Source organism: Podarcis erhardii (genome assembly GCF_964252035.2).
Source record: "Podarcis erhardii genome assembly, chromosome: 2".
In the NCBI taxonomy this organism is placed as follows: Eukaryota; Metazoa; Chordata; class Lepidosauria; order Squamata; family Lacertidae; genus Podarcis; species Podarcis erhardii.
The window spans coordinates 114,930,305-114,950,002 of NC_138498.1; the positions used below are offsets into that span (position 1 = coordinate 114,930,305).

Here is a 19,698-nt window from a genome sequence, read left to right on the forward strand (position 1 = left end):
TGCCGATCTGAAAGTTGGAGGTTTGAATCCCCGCGACGGGGTGAGCTCCCATTGCTAGGTCCCTGCTCCTGCCAGCCTAGCAGTTCGAAAGCATGTCAAAGTGCAAGTAGATAAATAGGTACCACTCCGGCGGGAAGGTAAATGGCCTTTCCGTGTGCTGCTCTGGTTTCGGTGTTACATTTCGTCAGAAGTGGCTTAGTCATGCTGGCCACACGACCCAGAAAAGCTGTCCATGGACAAACGCCTGTTCTCTCGGCCTGTAAAGCGAGATAATCGCCGCAACCCCAGATTCGTTCGTGACTGGTCTTAACGGTCAGGGGTCCTTTATCTTTACCTTTTCTATAAGGAATGTTCCCGCTTTTCTGTATCTATTCCAGAGTAAATGAATCCATCAAGGAAAAGGGAGAAATATGTAATGGAGGGGAACAAGGAATGACTTCCTTCCTATGATTCTGGATGAGACCAATAGCTACAAATGACTAGGAAAATGTGTCTCTATTTCTGTCTGTGATCTTGTGGAATGGACAATGGAGTCCTAAGCTATCGCTAGAAGGAGGAACAGGAGAGCGAGTTTCCCACCTGTTAAACAGGAACTTTCCTAGCATCAGAATAAGGCAGGGGTTTTCCATCACTTACCTCTGCAAGAAGCTTCCAATATCCTGGAGGGAAAGAAAGATGTTAGTGGAGCCAGAACACTGTCATCTGTTTGTTTTTGTTATTTCTGCTGTTGTCATTATCAATTTTGTAAACCACCCTATACCTGCAGGTCTCTCGGCAGTTCCCTAAATAAAAACACAACATAAAATTCATAATAAAAACAAGAACAACCAAATAATCCAAACTGACTGCAGAGGCAGCCCAAAGTACAACCCCCAAGCTATGTACCTACTCCTTCAGAAGAAGTGTAACCCCATCAAGAGCAGGCCATCTCCCACCCATCCGGTCTAGGGAACCACCCACTAATAGTTCCTCAGTCTTATCTGGATTGAGATGCAGTTTGTTGACTCTCATCCAGTCTGTTAGAGAGACAACACACTGGCCCAGCACTTCCGCTGCCTGACCTGCAGGTGTAAAGGAGAGTCACCAGCATATTGCTGACAACGTGTGCCAAACCTCCGGATGACCCCAGTTATCAATACTAAGCAGCTGACCAGCACTTACTGGGAAAGAGAGGTGGGCAGAGAGCTACTGGTTTTAAAGCTTCCCAGAGACCTCTGGTTGGCCAGTGTGAGAACACGATACTAGAGTGAAGGGACCTGTGGTTTGATCTAGCAGATCCCCTTTTGTGACCCCTGGCCTTTCACCCATCATGTACCAATTCTTTTCCTTCCAGCAGCTTTTTGGGGGGTGGGGGCTAAGACATGTTATCCTCCTGCTTGTACTATGAAGCATCACACTCCACCCTCTCGCGTCAGGATGAGGCCTGACCTGCAGGAGTTCCCTCGCTGGTTCCTGAAGCTTCTCCTCCATCTCCCGGATGAGGCTGTCAAGAGAGGAGACTTCCCTGGAGAGTCTGGCAAGGTGCTCCTCCCTTTGGGCTGCAATCTCCTTCTCCACTTCTGCCATCTGGGCCAGAATACGTTTCTCCTGTTCTTCCAGAAACTGGTGCAGTCGCCTGAACTCAGCCACCATCTTTTCCCTCTCTGCACCTGTTTGTTTCTGCAGCAAAGAGATCGAAAGAAGAGAACAGTGGGCCAAGTTAGATTAGCTTCAACCAGAGCCAGGGCCTTTTCAACACTGGCTCCGGCCTGGTGGAACGCTCTGCCTCATGAGACCAGGGCCCTGCAGGATCTGATTTCTTTCCGCAGGGCCTGTAAGACAGAGTTGTTCCACCTGGCCTTTGGCTTGGAGCCAGTTTGATTCCCTCCCTCCCTCCCTCCCTCTCTTTCTTTTTTCTTTTCCTTCTCCTCCTGTGATGAGGCATTTTAATGAGGCATTTTAATATTTTAATGTTTCAATATTTTAATGTTGTATTTTAATTTTGTTTTAAGTTGTAATCATAAAACCTGTTTTTATTATTGCTTGTTAGCCACCCTGAGCCCGACCTTGGCTGGGGAGGGCGAGGTATAAAAAAATTAAATTATTATTATATCAGGCATTTAGTCTGCTCTTGCAGGATGAAGAGGCCAGTTATGCAAATTCAACTAGAGGGCCACTTCTGACATATTCAGCAGAGAAAGAGCTTCATAAACACTCACAAGCCCACCCCCTCCTTTAAATGGTCTTTCATGTTCTGTGGGAGATCGGACCATTAAAAAAGAAACCTTTCTGTATTCCATATTCTTCCCCTCCCCCCAGGTATTGATTCTAGACTATAGCACTTTTTTACCTTAAAGTGGCAATGATACTTACAAGCAGGTCTTGGCTTTCCTTTTCTGTGTTTGCTTTAAATACTAGAATTTTCTCTCTCTCCTTCCTCACATTGTCTAGGCAGCTGCTGATCTGATCCTGAAAAGAAAAGAAAATCCAAATTGGGCTGCATTACACATTAACAGGCAATATGAATCGTATGTTTGCTCCCTGCCCCACATCCCTGGGTCTTTTGCAAAGATTCCCCTTTTTCATCCCAGATGAGGAAGAAATGAAGAGGCCCTATTTACCCCACACACTGAACACACCTCCAACATGTTTCCCCTCCTTTTTATTAAATTAATCCTAGATGCTGTAATCTTTCATCCCAGGGAATTACTGCAGCCTGCATTCAGGGGGACACTGGGGACACCTTAATCCCTCAAAAAGAAAAATAAATGTTTATTGTATTAAGTTTTAGAAGTTTAGTTGCATCAGGAGAATACCTTTTGGGCTTCAAGTTGAGAGAATACATTACAATATTATCATTTTCATTATTGGAAGCCCCTCTTGTCCGCAGCTCTTCCACCCCCAAGAAAGACCCTCTGCCTTTTCCCACCTTGTACTCCTGGGACGCCTCCTCTAGAGGAACCACCTCGTGGCTTTTGTGCTCCTTGGATCTGTCACACACCACACAGATGGGGCTTTGGTCCTCCTGGCAGAAGAGCTTCAGGGGCTCCTGGTGCTTCTCGCAGACCATCCCCTTTCCTTCCCCCTTGAAATATACTCGGAGTCGCAAAGTGATTTCATGCTCTTTATTCAGCTCATAGTGGTGAGGAGGAATGAATGAAAGTCCCCTCAAAGTATCTGCCTTATATACATTATTTACACAATGGGCTGCACATGATTGGCTAATTCCGGAATTGTACTGTAAACCAATCAGGTTGTGGATTCACTTCAATCTGGAGCATGATTGGGTGGTTCCTGCCAACCAATCATACTGCTGCATTGTTCTAGGACCAATCAGACTGCTGCATTCTGAATCCTATTGTTCTAGGACCAATCAGACTGCTGCCTTTTGGATCCTATTGTTCTAGGACCAATCAGACTGCTGCAGTTTGGATCCTATTCAACTCAGTACATAACACCCCTCCCCTCTAAGTTCCAGTCCTGCCCGGGAGGTCGCATTCATAGTCCTCAAGGTACGCTGGCGGCCTACGTGTGCGTTGCGGCCTGGGGTGTTCCCTGGTCCGGGGTTCTGGTTCTGGCTCGTGTTCCAAGGATGCTGGCTGTGATGGGGCTGTTTGGTCTGGCGCAACCGGCTCGCTCAGTCGTGGTTCTGGTTCCGGTGTCCTTTCGGCCTCCCGGGACCTCTCTGTATTTACTGGTTCTGCCTCTCCTGCTGGCCCCTGCTGCTCTATGGGCCTCACTGCCCCACTGTTCCCCTGGGACTCCTCTGACCTGTCCTCCTCCTCCTGGTTTTCTCCCGGGAATCGTCGCCGTATCTGGTCACAGTGGCGGCGCCAGCATTGCCCCCCATCCGTTAGCACCTCGTACGACACGGGGCCAGTGACCCTGGTGACTGTGGCGGGTACCCATGCAGGGCCTGCCCCAAAATTCTTTGCGTACACTGGGTCCTGGGCCTCGAAGGTCCGGGGGTTCCTGCCTTCCCCCACCCCTACCTCATCCTGAGCTCTATCGGGGTGAAGGCGGTCCAATCTGATTGCAAGGCGCCGACCCATTAGTAGTTCAGCGGGGCTCCGGCCAGTCGTTGAGCTGGGGGTGCTGTGCTGTGCTAGAAGGAATGTGGCAAGGCGGTACTCCCAATCCCCTTGCGTCATGCGGCGAAGGGTGTCCTTGGTGGTCCGCACCATGCGTTCTGCTTGGCCATTGGTGGCAGGGTGAAATGGCGCCGAACGGATGTGGCGGATGGCGTTCTGCGCTGTGAAGGTTTGGAATTCTCCTGACGTAAATGCAGTCCCGTTGTCTGAGACGAGAGTGTCAGGGAGCCCGTGCGTTGCAAACAGCCTGCGTAGTACCCGGATGGCTGCGGATGTAGAAGTGGATGGTACCAGTGCGACTTCCAGCCATTTGGTGTAGGAGTCCACCACTATGAAGAATGTTTTCCCCTGAAAGGGGCCAGCGAAGTCCACATGCAGGCGTGACCATGGTGCTCGGGCAGACTCCCAGGACTGGACTGGGGCCCTTGGGGGATCTGGGCGGGATTCTTGGCAGGCCTGGCAGTGTTTGACCCAGGCCTCTATCTCTCCGTCGATCCCCGGCCACCACACATAACTCCTGGCAAGGGCCTTCATTCTTACTACCCCTGGGTGTGTCTCGTGTAGGGCTGTGAGGACCCTTTTGCGGAGGGGCTGGGGAACAACGACCCTGCTTCCCCATAACAGGCACCCCTTGTGGGCCGACAGTTCATGTTTGCGGGTTGTGTAGCTGGCGAATTCTGGCCCGGGGCTGCTGCTGGGCCATCCCCTCCACACCCAGTCCAGGACCCGGGAGATGACCCTATCTTTCTTGGAATGGTGTGCAACTTCTTGTGCCTGAATGGGGCGGTCGGGAAGCAGCTCCAGGCTCATAACCTCTTGTGCAGGTGCCGGGTCGGGGCCTGTTTCTGGTAGTGGTAGCCTGCTGAGGGCGTCCGCATGGCCCATCGCCTTCCCAGGGCGGTGAATCAGTGCATACTGGTAGCTGGCAAGGAAAATTGACCACCTGAGGACACGAGGAGACAGCACTTGGGGGGTCTGCTTTTCGGGGGCAAACAAGCCAAGCAACGGTTTGTGGTCAGTCACCACGGTGAAGGGCCGCCCATACAAGAAATCATGGAATTTTTTTACTCCCTTCACGATTGCCAGGCCCTCCTTGTCGATTTGTGAGTAGTTCCGCTCGGTTGCGTTGAGTGTCTGGGAAAAGTATGCCACCGGTACCTCTCTTCCATCTGGGAGTTGGTGTCCCAGGACAGCGCCAATGCCATAGGGTGAGGCGTCGCATGCTAGCACCACCGGCAGCCTCTCGTCGAAGTGTGCCAAGACCGAGTTTGAGACAAGCAAGTCCTTGACTGCCTGGAATGCGGCCTCCTGGCGATGGCCCCACACCCAAGGGGCCCGCTTGTCCAGGAGTCTGTGTAGAGGCTCCGCTACCGCCGCCTTGTGGGGAAGGAAGGAATGGTAAAAGTTCAATAGTCCCAAGAAGGCCTGAAGTTCAGTCTTGTTCCTGGGCGCTGGGGCATCACAAATGGCCCGTACCTTGTCCCCAGTCGGGTGGACCCCTTCTGCGTCCACCATGAATCCCAGAAAGTCCACCTGGGGCACTCCTAGTAGACATTTTTCCCGCTTTACCTTGAGACCCGCTGTCTGGAAACGGTGCAGAACGGTGCAGAGGCGGTCCTCAAACTCCTCTGGTGTGGGCCCGGCAATCAACACATCATCGAAGAAGGGGGTGACGCCAGGAATCCCTTTAAGGAGAGAGTCCATTAGATTCTGGAATATGCCTGGTGCCACGCTGACACCGAATTGCAGCCGCTTTACCCTGAATGCTCCTCTGTGCGTCACAATCGTCTGTGCCTCTGCTGTTGCCTCATCTACTGGCAGCTGTTGATATGCTTGGGCCAAGTCCAGCTTGCCAAAAATTTTCGACCCAGCCAGGGTGGCAAGGACATGGCTGACCACTGGCACTGGGTATGCATGGGCCGTGAGGGCCTTGTTTATGGTACATTTGTAGTCTGCGCAGATGCGGACTGAGCCATTAGGCTTGACAGGTGTGACGATTGGGGTTTCCCAGGGGGCATTAGGTACCGGTTCCAGCACTCCTTGCTCCACGAGCCGGTCCAATTCCTCGTCTATACGGGGTTTCAGAGCGAACGGGACCCGGCGGGCCTTGAGCCTGACTGGTCGTACTGCGGGGTCAAGCTGTAGAGCAATGGGGGGGCCCGTATACTGTCCCAATTTCCCATCGAAAACCCCCGGAAATTCCTTGCATATGGCGTCCACGTCCACTTGTAAGCTAGTGTGGTTCACCCCGGTGACAGCTAGCCCCAGTGGTCCAAACCATGCCAATCCCAGTAAGCTAATGTAGGGGCCCTTGACCACAAGCAAGTCCAGTTGCCGCGTCCGCCCTCGGTATTGCACCCTGAAGGTCCCCACCCCCATTGTGGGGACCTTACGTTTCTGGAAGTCCCGGAGGGTGAATGGGGCCGGCCTGAGTTTGGGACCCCCAGTAGGACACAGTTTCCTTAAGGTCCTTGCCGAGATTATGGATAGAGTTGAACCCGTGTCAAGCTCCATGCGGCATGGGGCCCCCTCTATCTGTACCTCTACATAAATTTTCTCTATGTTGGGGTGGGGCAACTGGTATACCTGGAAGTCCGTGAGCTCTGTCGAGTTGCCTTGGTGCGTTGGGCCCCAGGACCTGGGGTTCTTGGATTGGTCGTCTGATGCCTGGTGTCGGGTGGGCCGAGCCCGACACACCCGGGCGATGTGTCCCGATTTTCTGCACTGTCTGCACTCTGCATTGCGGAAACGGCAGGTCCTCCTCTCATGACTTTCTCCACAGCTTGCGCAGTTCCCTCCTTCTCGTCGAGGCAGCTGTGGTATGTGGGCCGCTTGAGTGCGCTGCTGTACTCGGTGCACCTCCTCCCTGTCAGATCCTGAGTCGTCGGTGAGGTCTTCATGGTGGACCCTCGGTTGGGACGGCTGGCTCGGCCGTGCCTCTTGTGTCGACCTCTCGGCAGCTTCCGTTGCCAGGGCCTCCTCCAGAGCGACCTGGAACGTTAGGTTCTTCTTAGCGTAGAGGCGTCGTTGCAGCTTCTCATCCCTCAGGCCACCGACGAGGCGGTCACGAAGCATGTTCTCCAGCTCTGAGAAGTTGCAGAACCGGGCGGCTTGGCGGAGAGAGGTCACAAACCCAGTTATGGTTTCCCCAGGGGCTTGCCGCTTTGCGTAGAAGGCATTTCGACGAGCCACCACTGAGGGCTGTGGCGAAAAATGCCCCTTCAGCTGTTCCATTATTGTTTTGTATGGAACAGTAGCAACGTCTTCAGGCGCAAGGAGAGCCCGGGCGATTTCAAATGTCTCCTCTCCGCAGACGCTGAAGAATATTGCCCTCTTCTTGGCGTCTTCATCATCGGTGACCCCTTTGGCTTCTAGGAGGAAGGTGAAACGGGAGGCGTACGCTTCCCAGTCTCCAGATGCTGGGTTGAACGGCGAGAAGTTGCTGTCAGTTGCCATTCTGAGTTCCTTGTGTCCCGGAGCTGAAGCCTGGATACACGGTGCGAGGCAGCGGTGCGGCAGGTGGCGGTGCTGCGGTGCTGTGTGTGGCAGTCAGCTCAGCGGGATCCCACCTTCGTCGCCAGTGAAATATACTCGGAGTCGCAAAGTGATTTCATGCTCTTTATTCAGCTCATAGTGGTGAGGAGGAATGAATGAAAGTCCCCTCAAAGTATCTGCCTTATATACATTATTTACACAATGGGCTGCACATGATTGGCTAATTCCGGAATTGTACTGTAAACCAATCAGGTTGTGGATTCACTTCAATCTGGAGCATGATTGGGTGGTTCCTGCCAACCAATCATACTGCTGCATTGTTCTAGGACCAATCAGACTGCTGCAGTTTGGATCCTATTCAACTCAGTACATAACACCCCTGCTGTTTCCCCCCCAGATGGCTGAATTTCTTGGCTATTTCCACAACATTTGCCAGCTGCTGGTTTCGCGTGGTGCTGCTTTGTTCCACTGTTTCTCTGCACTGAGGGCAAGAAGCCTCTCCCTCGGATTTCTCCCAGCACTGGATCAGGCAGGACCGGCAGAAGTTGTGCCCACATTCATGAATGATCACTGGATCTCTGAAATAATCCAGGCAAATGGAGCAAGTGGCTTCCTCGCAGAGATCCCGGACGGGACCCTCAGAAGCAGCCATGCTTGCTTCGCCAGGGAGAGAGAGCTGGTTTCGTTTTCTCTCTTTTCCGCCTGCAAATGGGCGTGTTCTCTTTCTAGGAAATTCGGATTTCCGGGAAACTCAGGATCTCTGCTGCCTTGGAGTTGGGTGGAGCCCCGAGCAGCTTTGATACGGTGGAAATAAATATATTTATTCATTTTAAATGGAATGTTCATTCTTGGTGAATGCTCGTTTAAGGAACCATTTCCCTGTGGGAGCTGGTGGAGTTTGTTGTAGTTTTGTTGACTATCAGCACGTCAGGCTCAGACTACTTTGCAAGCTAATGAATGAATTGCCGCCCCGCCCCCCACTCCTTGCTCCATCCATATCCTTTTTCTAGTCAGCAGCCACCACATAAAGAGGAGAAACAGCCCAGCCCTCCCTCCCGGTGCCAGTTTTTAGTGAGTCGTTTTGACAGAATCACCGGCGTCTGATAATGTGCAATAATAACCTCTGGAACGAACTCTGCAAACGGCCTTTGCAAACAGCTCAGCTAATGGTATCCAGATATTTGCCAATAACACCGCAGCGCAGCTATTAGCCCCGTTTCCTCAATGAATGCACCCTTTGTCAGTGAAATATCACATTGTTATAAGAATTTTAAGTTCTCAAATACAAAATAAATACTGTACATAAATGCACACATAACTCAATATTTGAACCATGTGTCTGAAATAGTATGGGAGAGCAACCCTGAAGCCATTTCGACTCTCCCAATGGCCCCAAATATTCCTCTGCAGTAAGGGAGGAAAATGGGGAAAGTCCATTCATAAGGGCATATTTGTGTATGAATAGGATGAGCCTGTGACCTGGATTCAGGAACTAAAGTACCTATGTATCAGAAGGGAAGGAGGGTCCCATTTCCCCACCCCCCAAATCACATCCTCAGGACAAGGAGCGAACTTGCTGTTCCTCTTCACAGACTTCCTGGCTCCCCCTACGGCCCAATGCCCCTCACTCTCTACAATGACCTCCCAAAATCTCTGCCTGCTGTGATCCCCTCTTGCCGTAGCACATGGGGATGTGTGTGTTTAATCTCCCAGGATTGTGGGGGAGATTTTGATCTGCATCTCCATCTCTCACACTCTCCTGATCCTCAGACAGGATGAGGCAGGATCCAAAGTTGGCTGGATCCAAAGTTGCGTTTCCTGGGGGGCAGATGAGGAAAGAGGACAGAAACAGCAGGAGCTCAGAGACAAACTTTTCTTTAGACCCATGACAGAAATTTCATTCCCGCTCAATGCCCTGCGTTTGGGATGCTCCACAAGTTCTCAATAATAATTCTTGAAACCACCTGTTCTTCCAAGTGTTCAAAGCACTTCAAGCACATTATCTGCATAGAATCCTTACATGGACCCTGTATGTTAATTCACTGCCACAGGTTAGATGGCTTTAAAAAAACATCCAAGTCATAGAGCATGCAGCTTTAAATGGCTTTGATTCATGATGGCTATAAACCACCTCCAGGATCAAAGGAACCATTCCTCCCAATTCCAGAAGGAGAGAGAGCGCTCTTACTTACTGGTTTATTTATTTCATAAAATTTAAACACCACTTGTTTTGTAAAACAAAAACAAAAAAACCCCACAACACCAAAGTAGTTTACCGAAAGATAAAATCGGGGGGGGGGGGGGGGATAAAATATACCAGAAGTTAAACTACTATAACTTATTTTCTAAGCATCTGGGTAGGCTTGACGAAACCAGAATGTTTTTAGTAAAGGGTAAAGGGACCCCTGACCATTAGGTCCAGTCGTGGCCGACTCTGGGGTTGCGGCACTCATTTCGCTTTATTGGCCGAGGGAGCCGGCGTACAGCTTCCGGGTCATGTGGCCAGCATGACTAAGCCGCTTCTGGCAAACCAGAGCAGCGCATGGAAATGCCATTTACCTTCCCGCCGGAGTGGTACCTATTGATCTACTTGCACTTTGACGTGCTTTCAAACTGCTAGGTTGGCAGGAGCAGGGATCAAGCAATGGGAGCTCACTCCGTCATGGGGATTCGAACCGCCGACCTTCTGATCGGCAAGTCCTAGGCTCAGTGGTTTAACCCACAGTGCCACCCGTGTCACCCAGAATGTTTTTAGCAGGCACCAAAAAGAACACAGTGAAGGCACCTGCTTGATATCAAGAGGCAAGGAGTCCCAAAGTGTAGATGCTGCTGCACCAAATGACCAGGTTCTTACAAATGCAGAACTGGTGTCTTGTTTGTGGGCCCCCCCGTAGGTTTCCGGCTTCCAGGTTCTGCTTTGGTTTTTAACCAGAATGTTAAGGTCAGCCAACTGGAGACAGGGGCACAACTGTGGCTTCGCCAGGCAGACAGCATATGCCCAACCCAGAAATTTGTGATCAGGACCAGAATCAAGCTTGCGTGTCTATGGACACAAAAATTCAGTGCTGATTCCCTTTCCGGTTTCCTCCCAGCGAAAGATTCCTGCATCGCACAGGGTTGGACTAGATGGCTCTTGTGGTCCCTTCCAACTCTATGATCCTATGAATGTACAGTGGTACCTCAGGTTAAGAACTTAATTCGTTCTGGAGGTCCGTTCTTAACCTGAAACTGTTCTTAACCTGAAGCACCACTTTAGCTAATGGGGCCTTCCGCTGCCGTCATGCGATTTCTGTTCTCATCCTGAGGTAAAGTTCTTAACCTGAGGTATTATATCTGGGTTAGTGGAGTCTGTAACTTGAAGTGTCTGTGACCCGAGGTACCACTGTAAATTCTTTTTGGGGTGGGACAGGGAGTTGTTTATTGGCAGCCGCCTGAAAGGAGATGCTTTCTAGGCAGCAGCTCCTCCCATCTATGGTTTCCTTCAGACTGCTCAGGACATGCCACACAGCCTCTATGATGATTACTGTCCTTGGCTGGCCGGCTGATCTTTTCTTAACCTGAAAGGTAATAGTGAGACTCCACTTGATGTTTCTTGGTCCTTTCCACAGCTTCAGATGTTCCCAGCTCTGCAGTGGCTTCTGTTCCTCCTCCTCCTCCTCAATCCTCTTCTTCAATTTCTCACCATAGAAGAGGAGCTGCAAGGTTGCTTTTTGAGAGGTGCAGAGGTGTTGGAGATCTGCAATCCAGGCAGAAGGCAGAACAGAATTAATTTTTGTTTCATTCTGCTGCAAAGGACAATAGTGATCATTATCTGTGAAATGGATCTAAGCAAGCACGTCTCTCTCATCTCCCACTTGAAACTAAATGCCCGGCATTGTTCCTTGTACTTTCCTCACCCAGGAAAGGAGTGAGTATGGGAGGGAAGGCAGAAAATAAAGAGAATGAATAAAATTATGTGGGATGGCAGAGAATGGTATCTGCTCCATCTGTGCCCAGAGACTGAGGCTTGACACAGAGGGAGGAAAGGGATGCGATAGGAATTTTATGGTCTTAGATATATGGTAATGTTCATAACCGCACATACATAGATCAGCACAGGAAGACCAACCTGGAACCATTTTGATTCCTAAACTGACCAAATGTTTTCTCTGCAAGGTCAAAATGGAAAAGCCTCCCCATTGTCTTTTCCTTCACAAATCCTGTCTTAAGGGTGTGTCTGTGTTTGAATAAGGGTGTGAGCCTTATCATTACAAAAGACTGGCCAGGCTCCTCAGGCAATCCAATCAAGTAACCTGCCAGACAGGAAATAAACAAGGACAAGAGAAAAACAATATTGAAATTTCTGTTTTAAGACCACCTTTTCTGTGATGTATCTGAGGGGTGGTCTTAGGTTACACCCCTCCTGTGATGTATGTATGATGTTTCTGGGGGTGGTCTTGATCTAGAGTGTGGCAATTTTAAAAGTCTTTATAAGGCCTTGCGCACCATTTTTCTGGGTTCCTCTTCCTCTCCTGCGGGTGAGGGGAGCACCCTGTTGCAACAGATCAATAAAGATCAGGCTTACTAGCTGCTTTGCTTCTCAGTATTCTCTGGTTGGCCTCTGTTATTCTCTCCTACCAATAGGGAACCTATGTAGGGACACTATATGGGCTCTTGGATACCCCAAAAGGGAAAAGGGCATATTTTTATTTACAATAGGGACATACCTGAAAGGCCAAGAGCAGTCCTTGTCCCAAGAGCTTAAGATGGCTGACAGTTCAAGGAAGGCTGTCTTCTCTTCCATTTCCATTTGCTAGATGGTGGAAGGAGAAAAGGGAGTCAGGATGGATAATATATTCAGGTTCTGCAACATCAAGGGGCCACATCATTCAGGAGGATTCCCTGGGAAAGGCACTTTTAAATTCCCTACAAAGGTCACAACATTAATCAGGGAAATAACTTTCCAGAAGCTTCTGGGTGCCCATCCTTGGAATTCCTGCAGGAGAAAGGGGCAACCCCAAATAGAAGCAAGGTGGCCTTGTGTGCTTAAAAAATATCCAATCCTTTCTGGATTTATCCCCCCCCCCCCCGGTTTATTATTGTTAGACTCGTACTTTTTCCCTTCCGAACATGAGCAACACTTACAAGAAGCCCTTGAATCTTCTTTTCCGTGTCTGTTTTTCCCCACTTCCAAATGCTGCCTGTCTCATCGCCTCCAGGTTCTCTGCAAGAGCGTCAATTTGATCCTGAAGAGAAAATATAAACCAGTTTGTTGTTTTTTTTGGTTCCTTTATTGTCTATTTCTGAAGTGAAATCCGAGGGGCAAAGTTGAATGGCATGCTTGCTCCTTGCCCTCACATTCCTGTGCTTTTTTACAGAGATCTCCTGCAGCCTTCCAAATCCCCTTGCAGCATTTGAATGGGTTGGATTCAATAGATTACAGGGTGTATGTGAAGTAGGGGGTTTAACACACCTTGATAGGAAGGGAGACCTCCCCAATGCTTTGGGAAGAGAATACACTCAAGAATGAGAGAACATAAAAAGTGTCCTTCTAATCTAGATCAGGCCAGCATCTCTTTTTCACAGTGTCCAATCAGATGCCTCTCTTAGACCTGAGTGGTGCTAAACCACAGAGCCTAGGGCTTGCCAATCGGAAGGTTGGCGGTTCGAATCCCTACGACGGGGTGAGCTCCCGTTGCTCGGTCCCTGCTCCTGCCAACCTAGCAGTTCAAAAAGACGTCAAAGTGCAAGTAGATAAATGGGTAAACAGCGTTTCCGTGCGCTGTTCTGGTTCGCCAGAAGCGTCTTAGTCATGCTGGCCACATGACCTGGAAGCTGTGTGTGTACAAACATTGGCTCTCTCGGCCTATAGAGCGAGATGAGCTCCAAAACCCCAGAGTCGTCCACAACTGGACCTAATGGTCAGGGGTCCCTTTACCTTTTACCGCAGTGCTGTAATACAAAGACACATTTCCTATTAAGGTACAGTGGTGCCTCGCAAGACGAAATTAATTCGTTCCGCAAGTTTTTTCGTCTTGCGAGTTTTTCGTCTTGCGAAGCACGGTTTCCCATAGGAATGCATTGAAAATCAATCAATGCGTTCCTATGGAAACCGCCTTCAGACCAGGTCCGGGGACAGTCTGTCCCCCGACCTCTTCTGAAGGCTGGGGGGGGGGACAAGGGCTTTTCTTCCCACCCCCAGCATTTTAAAAAACCCCGGGACAGCAGAGGACTTCTCCGCTGTCCCAGGGTTTTTTAAAATGCTGGCGGGCGGCAGCGCTGCCGCCCGCCAGCATTTTAAGATCGCCCCGAACAGTGGACCTCTCCGCTGTCCCGGGGCGATTTTAAAGCCCCCGGGAAGGCAGGCTGGGGGGAGCAAAGACTTTCGCCCCCCGCCAGCCTTCAGAAGAGACCTCTTCTGAAGGCCGGCGGGGGGCGAAAGTCTTTGCTCCCCCCCGCCTGCCTTCAAAAGCACATCCGGGATAGCACTTCCCTGCTATCCCGGACCGCTTTTAAAATGCTGGCGGTGGGGAGCAAAGCCTTTCGGCCCCCGCCGGCCTTCAGAAGAGGTCCTGGCCTTCCTGGACCTCTTCTGAAGCCCGGAGGGGGGGGGAAAGGCTTTGCTCCCCACCACCAGCATTTAAAAGAGGTCCCCGGAGATTTCCCTATGGGCTTTCTTCTTGCGAAGCAAGCCCATAGGGAAATTCGTCTTGCGAAGCAACTCACAAACAGAAAACCCTTTCGTCTTGCGGGTTTTCCGTCTTGCGAGGCATTCGTCTTGCGGGGCACCACTGTAAAAGCTAAAGGACCCCTGGATGGTTAAGTCCAGTCAAAGGCGACCATGGGGTTGTGCCGTTCATCTCGCTTTCAGGCTGGGGGAGCCGGCGTTTGTCCACAGACAGCTTTCCGCGTCATGTGGCCAGCATGACTAAACCACTTCTGGCACAATGGGACACTGTGACAGAAACCAGAGCGCACGGAAATACTGTTTACCTTCCCGCCGCAGCGGTATCTATTTATCTACTTGCACTGGTGTGCTTTCGAACTGCTAGGTTGGCAGGAGCTGAGATAGAGCAACGGGAGCGGGAATTTGAACCACCAACCTTCTGATCAGAAAGCCCAAGAGGCTCAGTGGTTTAGACCACAGTGCCACCTGCATTATGTGTGTTGAAGCATCTAATATTCAGTTTTACTGAATGCCCTCAGGTTCTCGTATGATGAGAGAGAAATAATTCTGTCCATCTGCTTTCTTCACACTGTGCATAATTTTATGTCCCTCTTATCTTGTCTTAACTTTTGTTTTTCTAAACTCAAAAGCCTCAGATGTCAGCCTCCCACAAGGGAGTTTAAGATGTCGCAAGGCCGTAGGACAGAATGAATTGTTTTCCTTTGAGCTCAGCAAGCAATTGGAAACATCAAAGCAGGTAGCATCACACAGGGCTATGGAGTGCATAAGAAGGGGAGTGCTCGATGAGACCAGTGGCCTGTTCTCACAGTGGCCAACCAGACAGCACTTACAAGCTCGTCTTGGCTTTCCTTTAAGATGGCTGCTCCGTATGCCAGAACCTTCTCTCTTTCTTGACACAAAATCTCCTCGGGACTGCAGAGTTGTTCCTGGAAAGAAACATGAGTTGTACTTTGGTTCTTTTTTTTCTTTTTCGGTTTATTCAGTATTTATGATATCAAAATTGAGAAAGTGAGAGGGAAGTTGAATGCAATGCTCGTGACTTAAGTTTGATGGAGGTCTCTCGCACCTTCCATGTCACATTGTAGCATTCAACATAGAATTGTAGAGTTGGAAGGGACCCCGAGGGTCATCTAGCCCAACCTCCTGGTATGCCCCGTGGAGGACCTTAAGGTCCACAAATTACAACACTTTGGAGGTCCCGAGCCGCAAGGTGGTTAGATTGGTCTCAACTAAGGCCAGGGCCTTTTCAGTACTGGCCCCGACTTGGTGGAACGCTCTGTCACAAGAGACTAGGACCCTGCGGGACTTGACATCTTTCCGCCTGGCCTTTGGTTTGGCCTTTGGACTCAGTCTGACCCTTATGTTTCCCTCCCCTTATGGTTTTGATCTATGGGCTACTATGAAAATGAGGCTGCATTTTAAATTGCATTTTAACGTGTATTTTAAATTGCCCCCCCCATTATGTTTTTATTGTAATTTTTACTGTTGTTAGCCACCCTGAGCCCGGCTCTGGCTGGGAAGGGTGGGGTATAAATGTTGTTGTTGTTGTTGTTGTTGTTGTTGTTGTTGTTGTTGTTGTTGTTGTTGTTGGGATATGCGGCTGTCCCATACAGGGATAAACCTGCAACCTTGGAATTACCAGCACCAAGCTCTATCCCAGTGTTTCTCAACTGCGGGCCATATGGCCCCTTGGGGACCCTCATGATATTTCAAACAAGGTCAGAAAAAGGTTGAGAAACACTGCTCTAACCAACTGAGCTAGGTTAGATTCAACTGGGTTAGATTGAATAAGTTAGTGGGGTTTAACACTCCTTGAAATGAAATCCTGGGGAAGGGCATCCTTGCTGATTTCTTGGGGAAATAACAAATTCAAGAAAGAGACAACAAGAGGCCTGGTCCTCTTCTCACACTGACCAATCAAATGCCTCTGAGAAGCCTATTGGAGATCTTTGAGGGCGTCAATAAGCTAATAGATATAGGTGACCCGGTGGACATACTGTACTTGGACTAATGTGTGGAATTTGGCAGCCATGTTGCTCACCAGGGCAAGACGGTTTGAGCATGTTGTACCCATCTTGGTCCGACTGCACTGGCTGCCAATTAGCTTCCGGGCCCAATTCAAAGTGCTGGTTTTGGACTATACAATGGTACCTCGGGTTAAGAACTGAATTCGTTCCGGAGGTCCTTTCTTAACCTGAAACTGTTCTTAACCTGAAGCACCACTTTAGCTAATGGAGCCTCCCGCTGCTGCCGCACGATTTCTGTTCTCATCCTGAAGCAAAGTTCTTAACCCGAGGTACTACTTCCAGGTTAGAGGAGTCTGTAACTTGAAGCGTCTGTAACCCGAGATACCACTGTAAAGCTTTAAGTGGCTCAGGACCGCAATACCTCAAGGACTGCCTCTCCCCATAGGGACCAACCCAGACCCCAAGATCACCATCTGAGGGCCTTCTTCATGTGCCTCCTCTGTGAGAGGTCCAGAGGGTAGCAACACGAGAACGGGGCCTTCTCTGCAGCGGCTCCCCGTTTGTGTGATGCTCTCCCCAGGGAGGCTTGCCTGGCGCCTTTCTTATAGACTTTTAGGCGACAGGTGAAAACGTTCCTCTTCAACAAGGCCTTTGGCTGATTAATACTCTTCATTCTTTTAAATGTGTTTTTTTTGGGAGGATGCTATTTAGTCATGCTGGCCACATGACCTGGAAGCTGTACGCCGGCTCCCTCGGCCAATCAAGTGAGATGAGCGCCGCAACCCCAGAGTCTGCCTAATGGTCAGGGGTCCCTTTACCTCTACTTTATTCTGAATATAAATAAACATGGTGTAGCAACAGAGGCCAGCTTACTTCCCCAAAGGATACTTTCCTCCTTTCCAATTCTACAGAACGACTTCTAATAAGAAGTGCTCTGGTTATGGGTGACAAATACAGTGGTACCTCTGGATGCGAACAGGATCCGTTCTGGAGCCCCGTTCGCATCCTGAAGCGAACGCAACCTGCGTCTGTGTGTCTGCGCGTGCACGGGTTGCGATTCACAGCTTCTGCGCATGAGTGTGACGTCATTTTGAGCGTCTGCACATGCGCGAGCAGCGAAAACCGGAAGTAATGCGTTCCGTTACTTCCGGGTTGCCGCGGAGCATAACCTGAAAACGCTCGACCTGAAGCATATTTAACTTGAGGTATGACTGTAGTCCCAAACTTAGGGCAGGTGTGAGGAGAACCTTTTCCCCTCCAGCTTCTCTGGCCATGGCCAGAGTAATTGTAATTCAGCAACTTGGGGGGGGGGACTTCCTGTTCTCATTCCATACCCTCCAACATTTCTCTGAGGAAAATAGGGGCGTCCTATTCCATCATAAAAATAGTAATAAATTTATTATTTACATGCCACCCATTAAAAACACCCCTATACAGGGCTCCCTTCAGATGTCTTTTAAAGGTTGTACGGTTTCTTATCTCCTTGGCTCAGGGGTTGCATACCATCCAACGTTTCTCTGTTGAAAGTAGGGACATCCTATTCCATACCCTCCAACATTTCTCCGGTTAAAATAGGGACGTCCTAAGGAAAAGTGGGACATTCTAGGATCAAACTGGGACAGCTTCTGTAAATCCGGGACTGTTCCTGGAAAATAGGGACTTTTGGAGCGTCTGCCATTCCACTTAATGAAATACTCCACCTCCTTACCACAAAGCTCACTGGAGCATTCCTTTTATGGAGACACACTGCAACATTTTGTTGCAGGACTTGCTTGCCCATAGCTAGCAGAGTATTACTAGAATAGAAAACGTGATTTCCTACCTTGTATATTTCAGGCGCTTCATCCAGAGGAACAACCTTGTGTTTTTTGTGTTCCTTGGCTTTGTCACAAATCACACAGATGGCGGTTTTGTGGTTTTTACAGAAGAGTTTCCGGGGTTCCTGGTGTTTTTCGCAGAAGCTCCATGTTCCCCTCTGACGTCTGGAGTGATTCTCAGCAAGACTCCCAGCAGACATGGCTGCCTCCGGCACAAGAGTTACTTTTTTCTCTGCTGTCTTTTGTTAAAAACTTATTTCACAAACTGGGTGTTCCCTTTCCTGGAAACCAGGTGACCGGGGATTTCTAGTTTGTGTTGCACCTCAGGTGTGTGTCAAAGTCCACAGCCAAAGTGAAAGTTTAAACAATTATAAAAATTTTTTTAAAAAGAATGTGCAAAGCAAACTCTTAGTTGGCAAGGACATTCTGCAACCTTTGATTCAGTACCAGGAAGAAACCTTTGATTTAGTACCAGGAAAGAAACAGGAAAATACAGGAGATAAGACGCCTCATTAACTCTAAATTATTTGGGGGCATTCCTCACAGGTGCCCCAGGTGACATTTCAGGCTCAGTTAGCTGTAATATCAAAGATGACATTTGGGGGTGCTATTCCTCTAAAATGCATGTGGAATTTAGGGAGTGGAAAACCAATTTTACTCTGGATTTTAATGATCTTCCAGAGTGGGATGCAGTAAAAACCAAGACACCACAAAAGTTGTTGAGCTGCTTCTTTTTTTAAGGAAACCACCAAAATTGTTGAGCTTTTTAAAGGCAATTCCCAAAGTTGTTCAGCTTCTATTCCCCTTTTATTCATATATATGATAGCACTATAGTAGTAGTAGTAGTAGTAGTAATGTTTTTTTATGCTCCGCCCTCCCCGCCCAGGATCAATAAAATTACAATAAAATGTAATGGGGGGAAAGCAGTAACCCAGTCTGAAAGAAAGACTTGATCAGGCCTCAGGCTCAGAGCATGATAAAGTCTGAAATATGGGAGGGGTAGCTGAAAGATACTCGGAGTCAAGTGTGAATTTCATGCTCTTTATTCAGCTTGTAGTAGCAATGATGAAACTTTCCCCCAAATGTCTAGCTATTTATACATTATTTACACAATGGGCCCCACATGATTGGCTAATTCTGGGCTGCTCCTGCAGGCCAATCAGGTTGCTGATTCACTTCATCCAGGAGCCTGACTGGCTGCTCCTGTAGGCCAATCAGGTTGCTGATTCACTTCATCCAGGAGCCTGATTGGCTGCTCCTGTAGGCCAATAAGGTTGCTGATTCATTTCCACCTGGAGCTAGATTGGGTGGCTCCTGCGGACCAATCAGACTGCTGCATTTTAGATCCTATTGTTCTAGGATTCAGCTCAGTACATAACAGTAGCTAATCCTCAGAAGATATAATATGGAGGAGGAGAAATTGGGAACCCAGAATGTGTCTTGACTCTGAAGAGAGATCTGACATGCTAGGAAGCAAATCGTTGGATGCTCTGGAGAAGAAAAGTGGGCCTTCAGAAGAGCCCCCCACCCTCTAGACTCTAGATATTCTCAGTTCAAAGTCTCCTACAGCAGCACCTCCAGCTCTCCTTCAGTTTCATTGGATCACTCCAGGAGCTAAGATCACGAAAAATCTCCCTATCCATTTTCTCAGCATCTCCACCATGTTATAAAGCCCTCTTCAG

At 49.3% G+C, this 19,698-nt stretch overlaps 1 protein-coding gene and 1 long non-coding RNA gene across 2 annotated transcripts in view; both read right to left on the reverse strand.

Annotated features, from left to right (window-relative positions):
• The window catches only part of LOC309335194 (uncharacterized protein), a gene marked incomplete at its 3' end in the record, with an annotated part of 34,033 nt that extends 25,740 nt beyond the window's left edge, over nucleotides 1-8,293 (reverse strand). Inside the window, 5 exon segments of the mRNA XM_081850068.1 lie at nucleotides 637-659; nucleotides 1,429-1,659; nucleotides 2,353-2,448; nucleotides 2,909-3,064; nucleotides 7,936-8,293. Of these exon segments, the coding sequence (XP_081706194.1) occupies nucleotides 637-659; nucleotides 1,429-1,659; nucleotides 2,353-2,448; nucleotides 2,909-3,064; nucleotides 7,936-8,217 (788 nt within the window). The 5' untranslated portion in view covers nucleotides 8,218-8,293.
• Nucleotides 8,294-10,969: 2,676 nt separating this feature from the next.
• On the reverse strand, nucleotides 10,970-19,089 carry LOC309337355. The gene is made up of 5 exons (XR_014154196.1): nucleotides 18,022-19,089; nucleotides 15,063-15,158; nucleotides 12,690-12,790; nucleotides 12,272-12,357; nucleotides 10,970-11,301 (listed from the first exon to the last, which is right to left on the reverse strand). It is a non-coding gene; the product is annotated as an uncharacterized lncRNA (long non-coding RNA).
• Nucleotides 19,090-19,698: the final 609 nt, after the last annotated feature.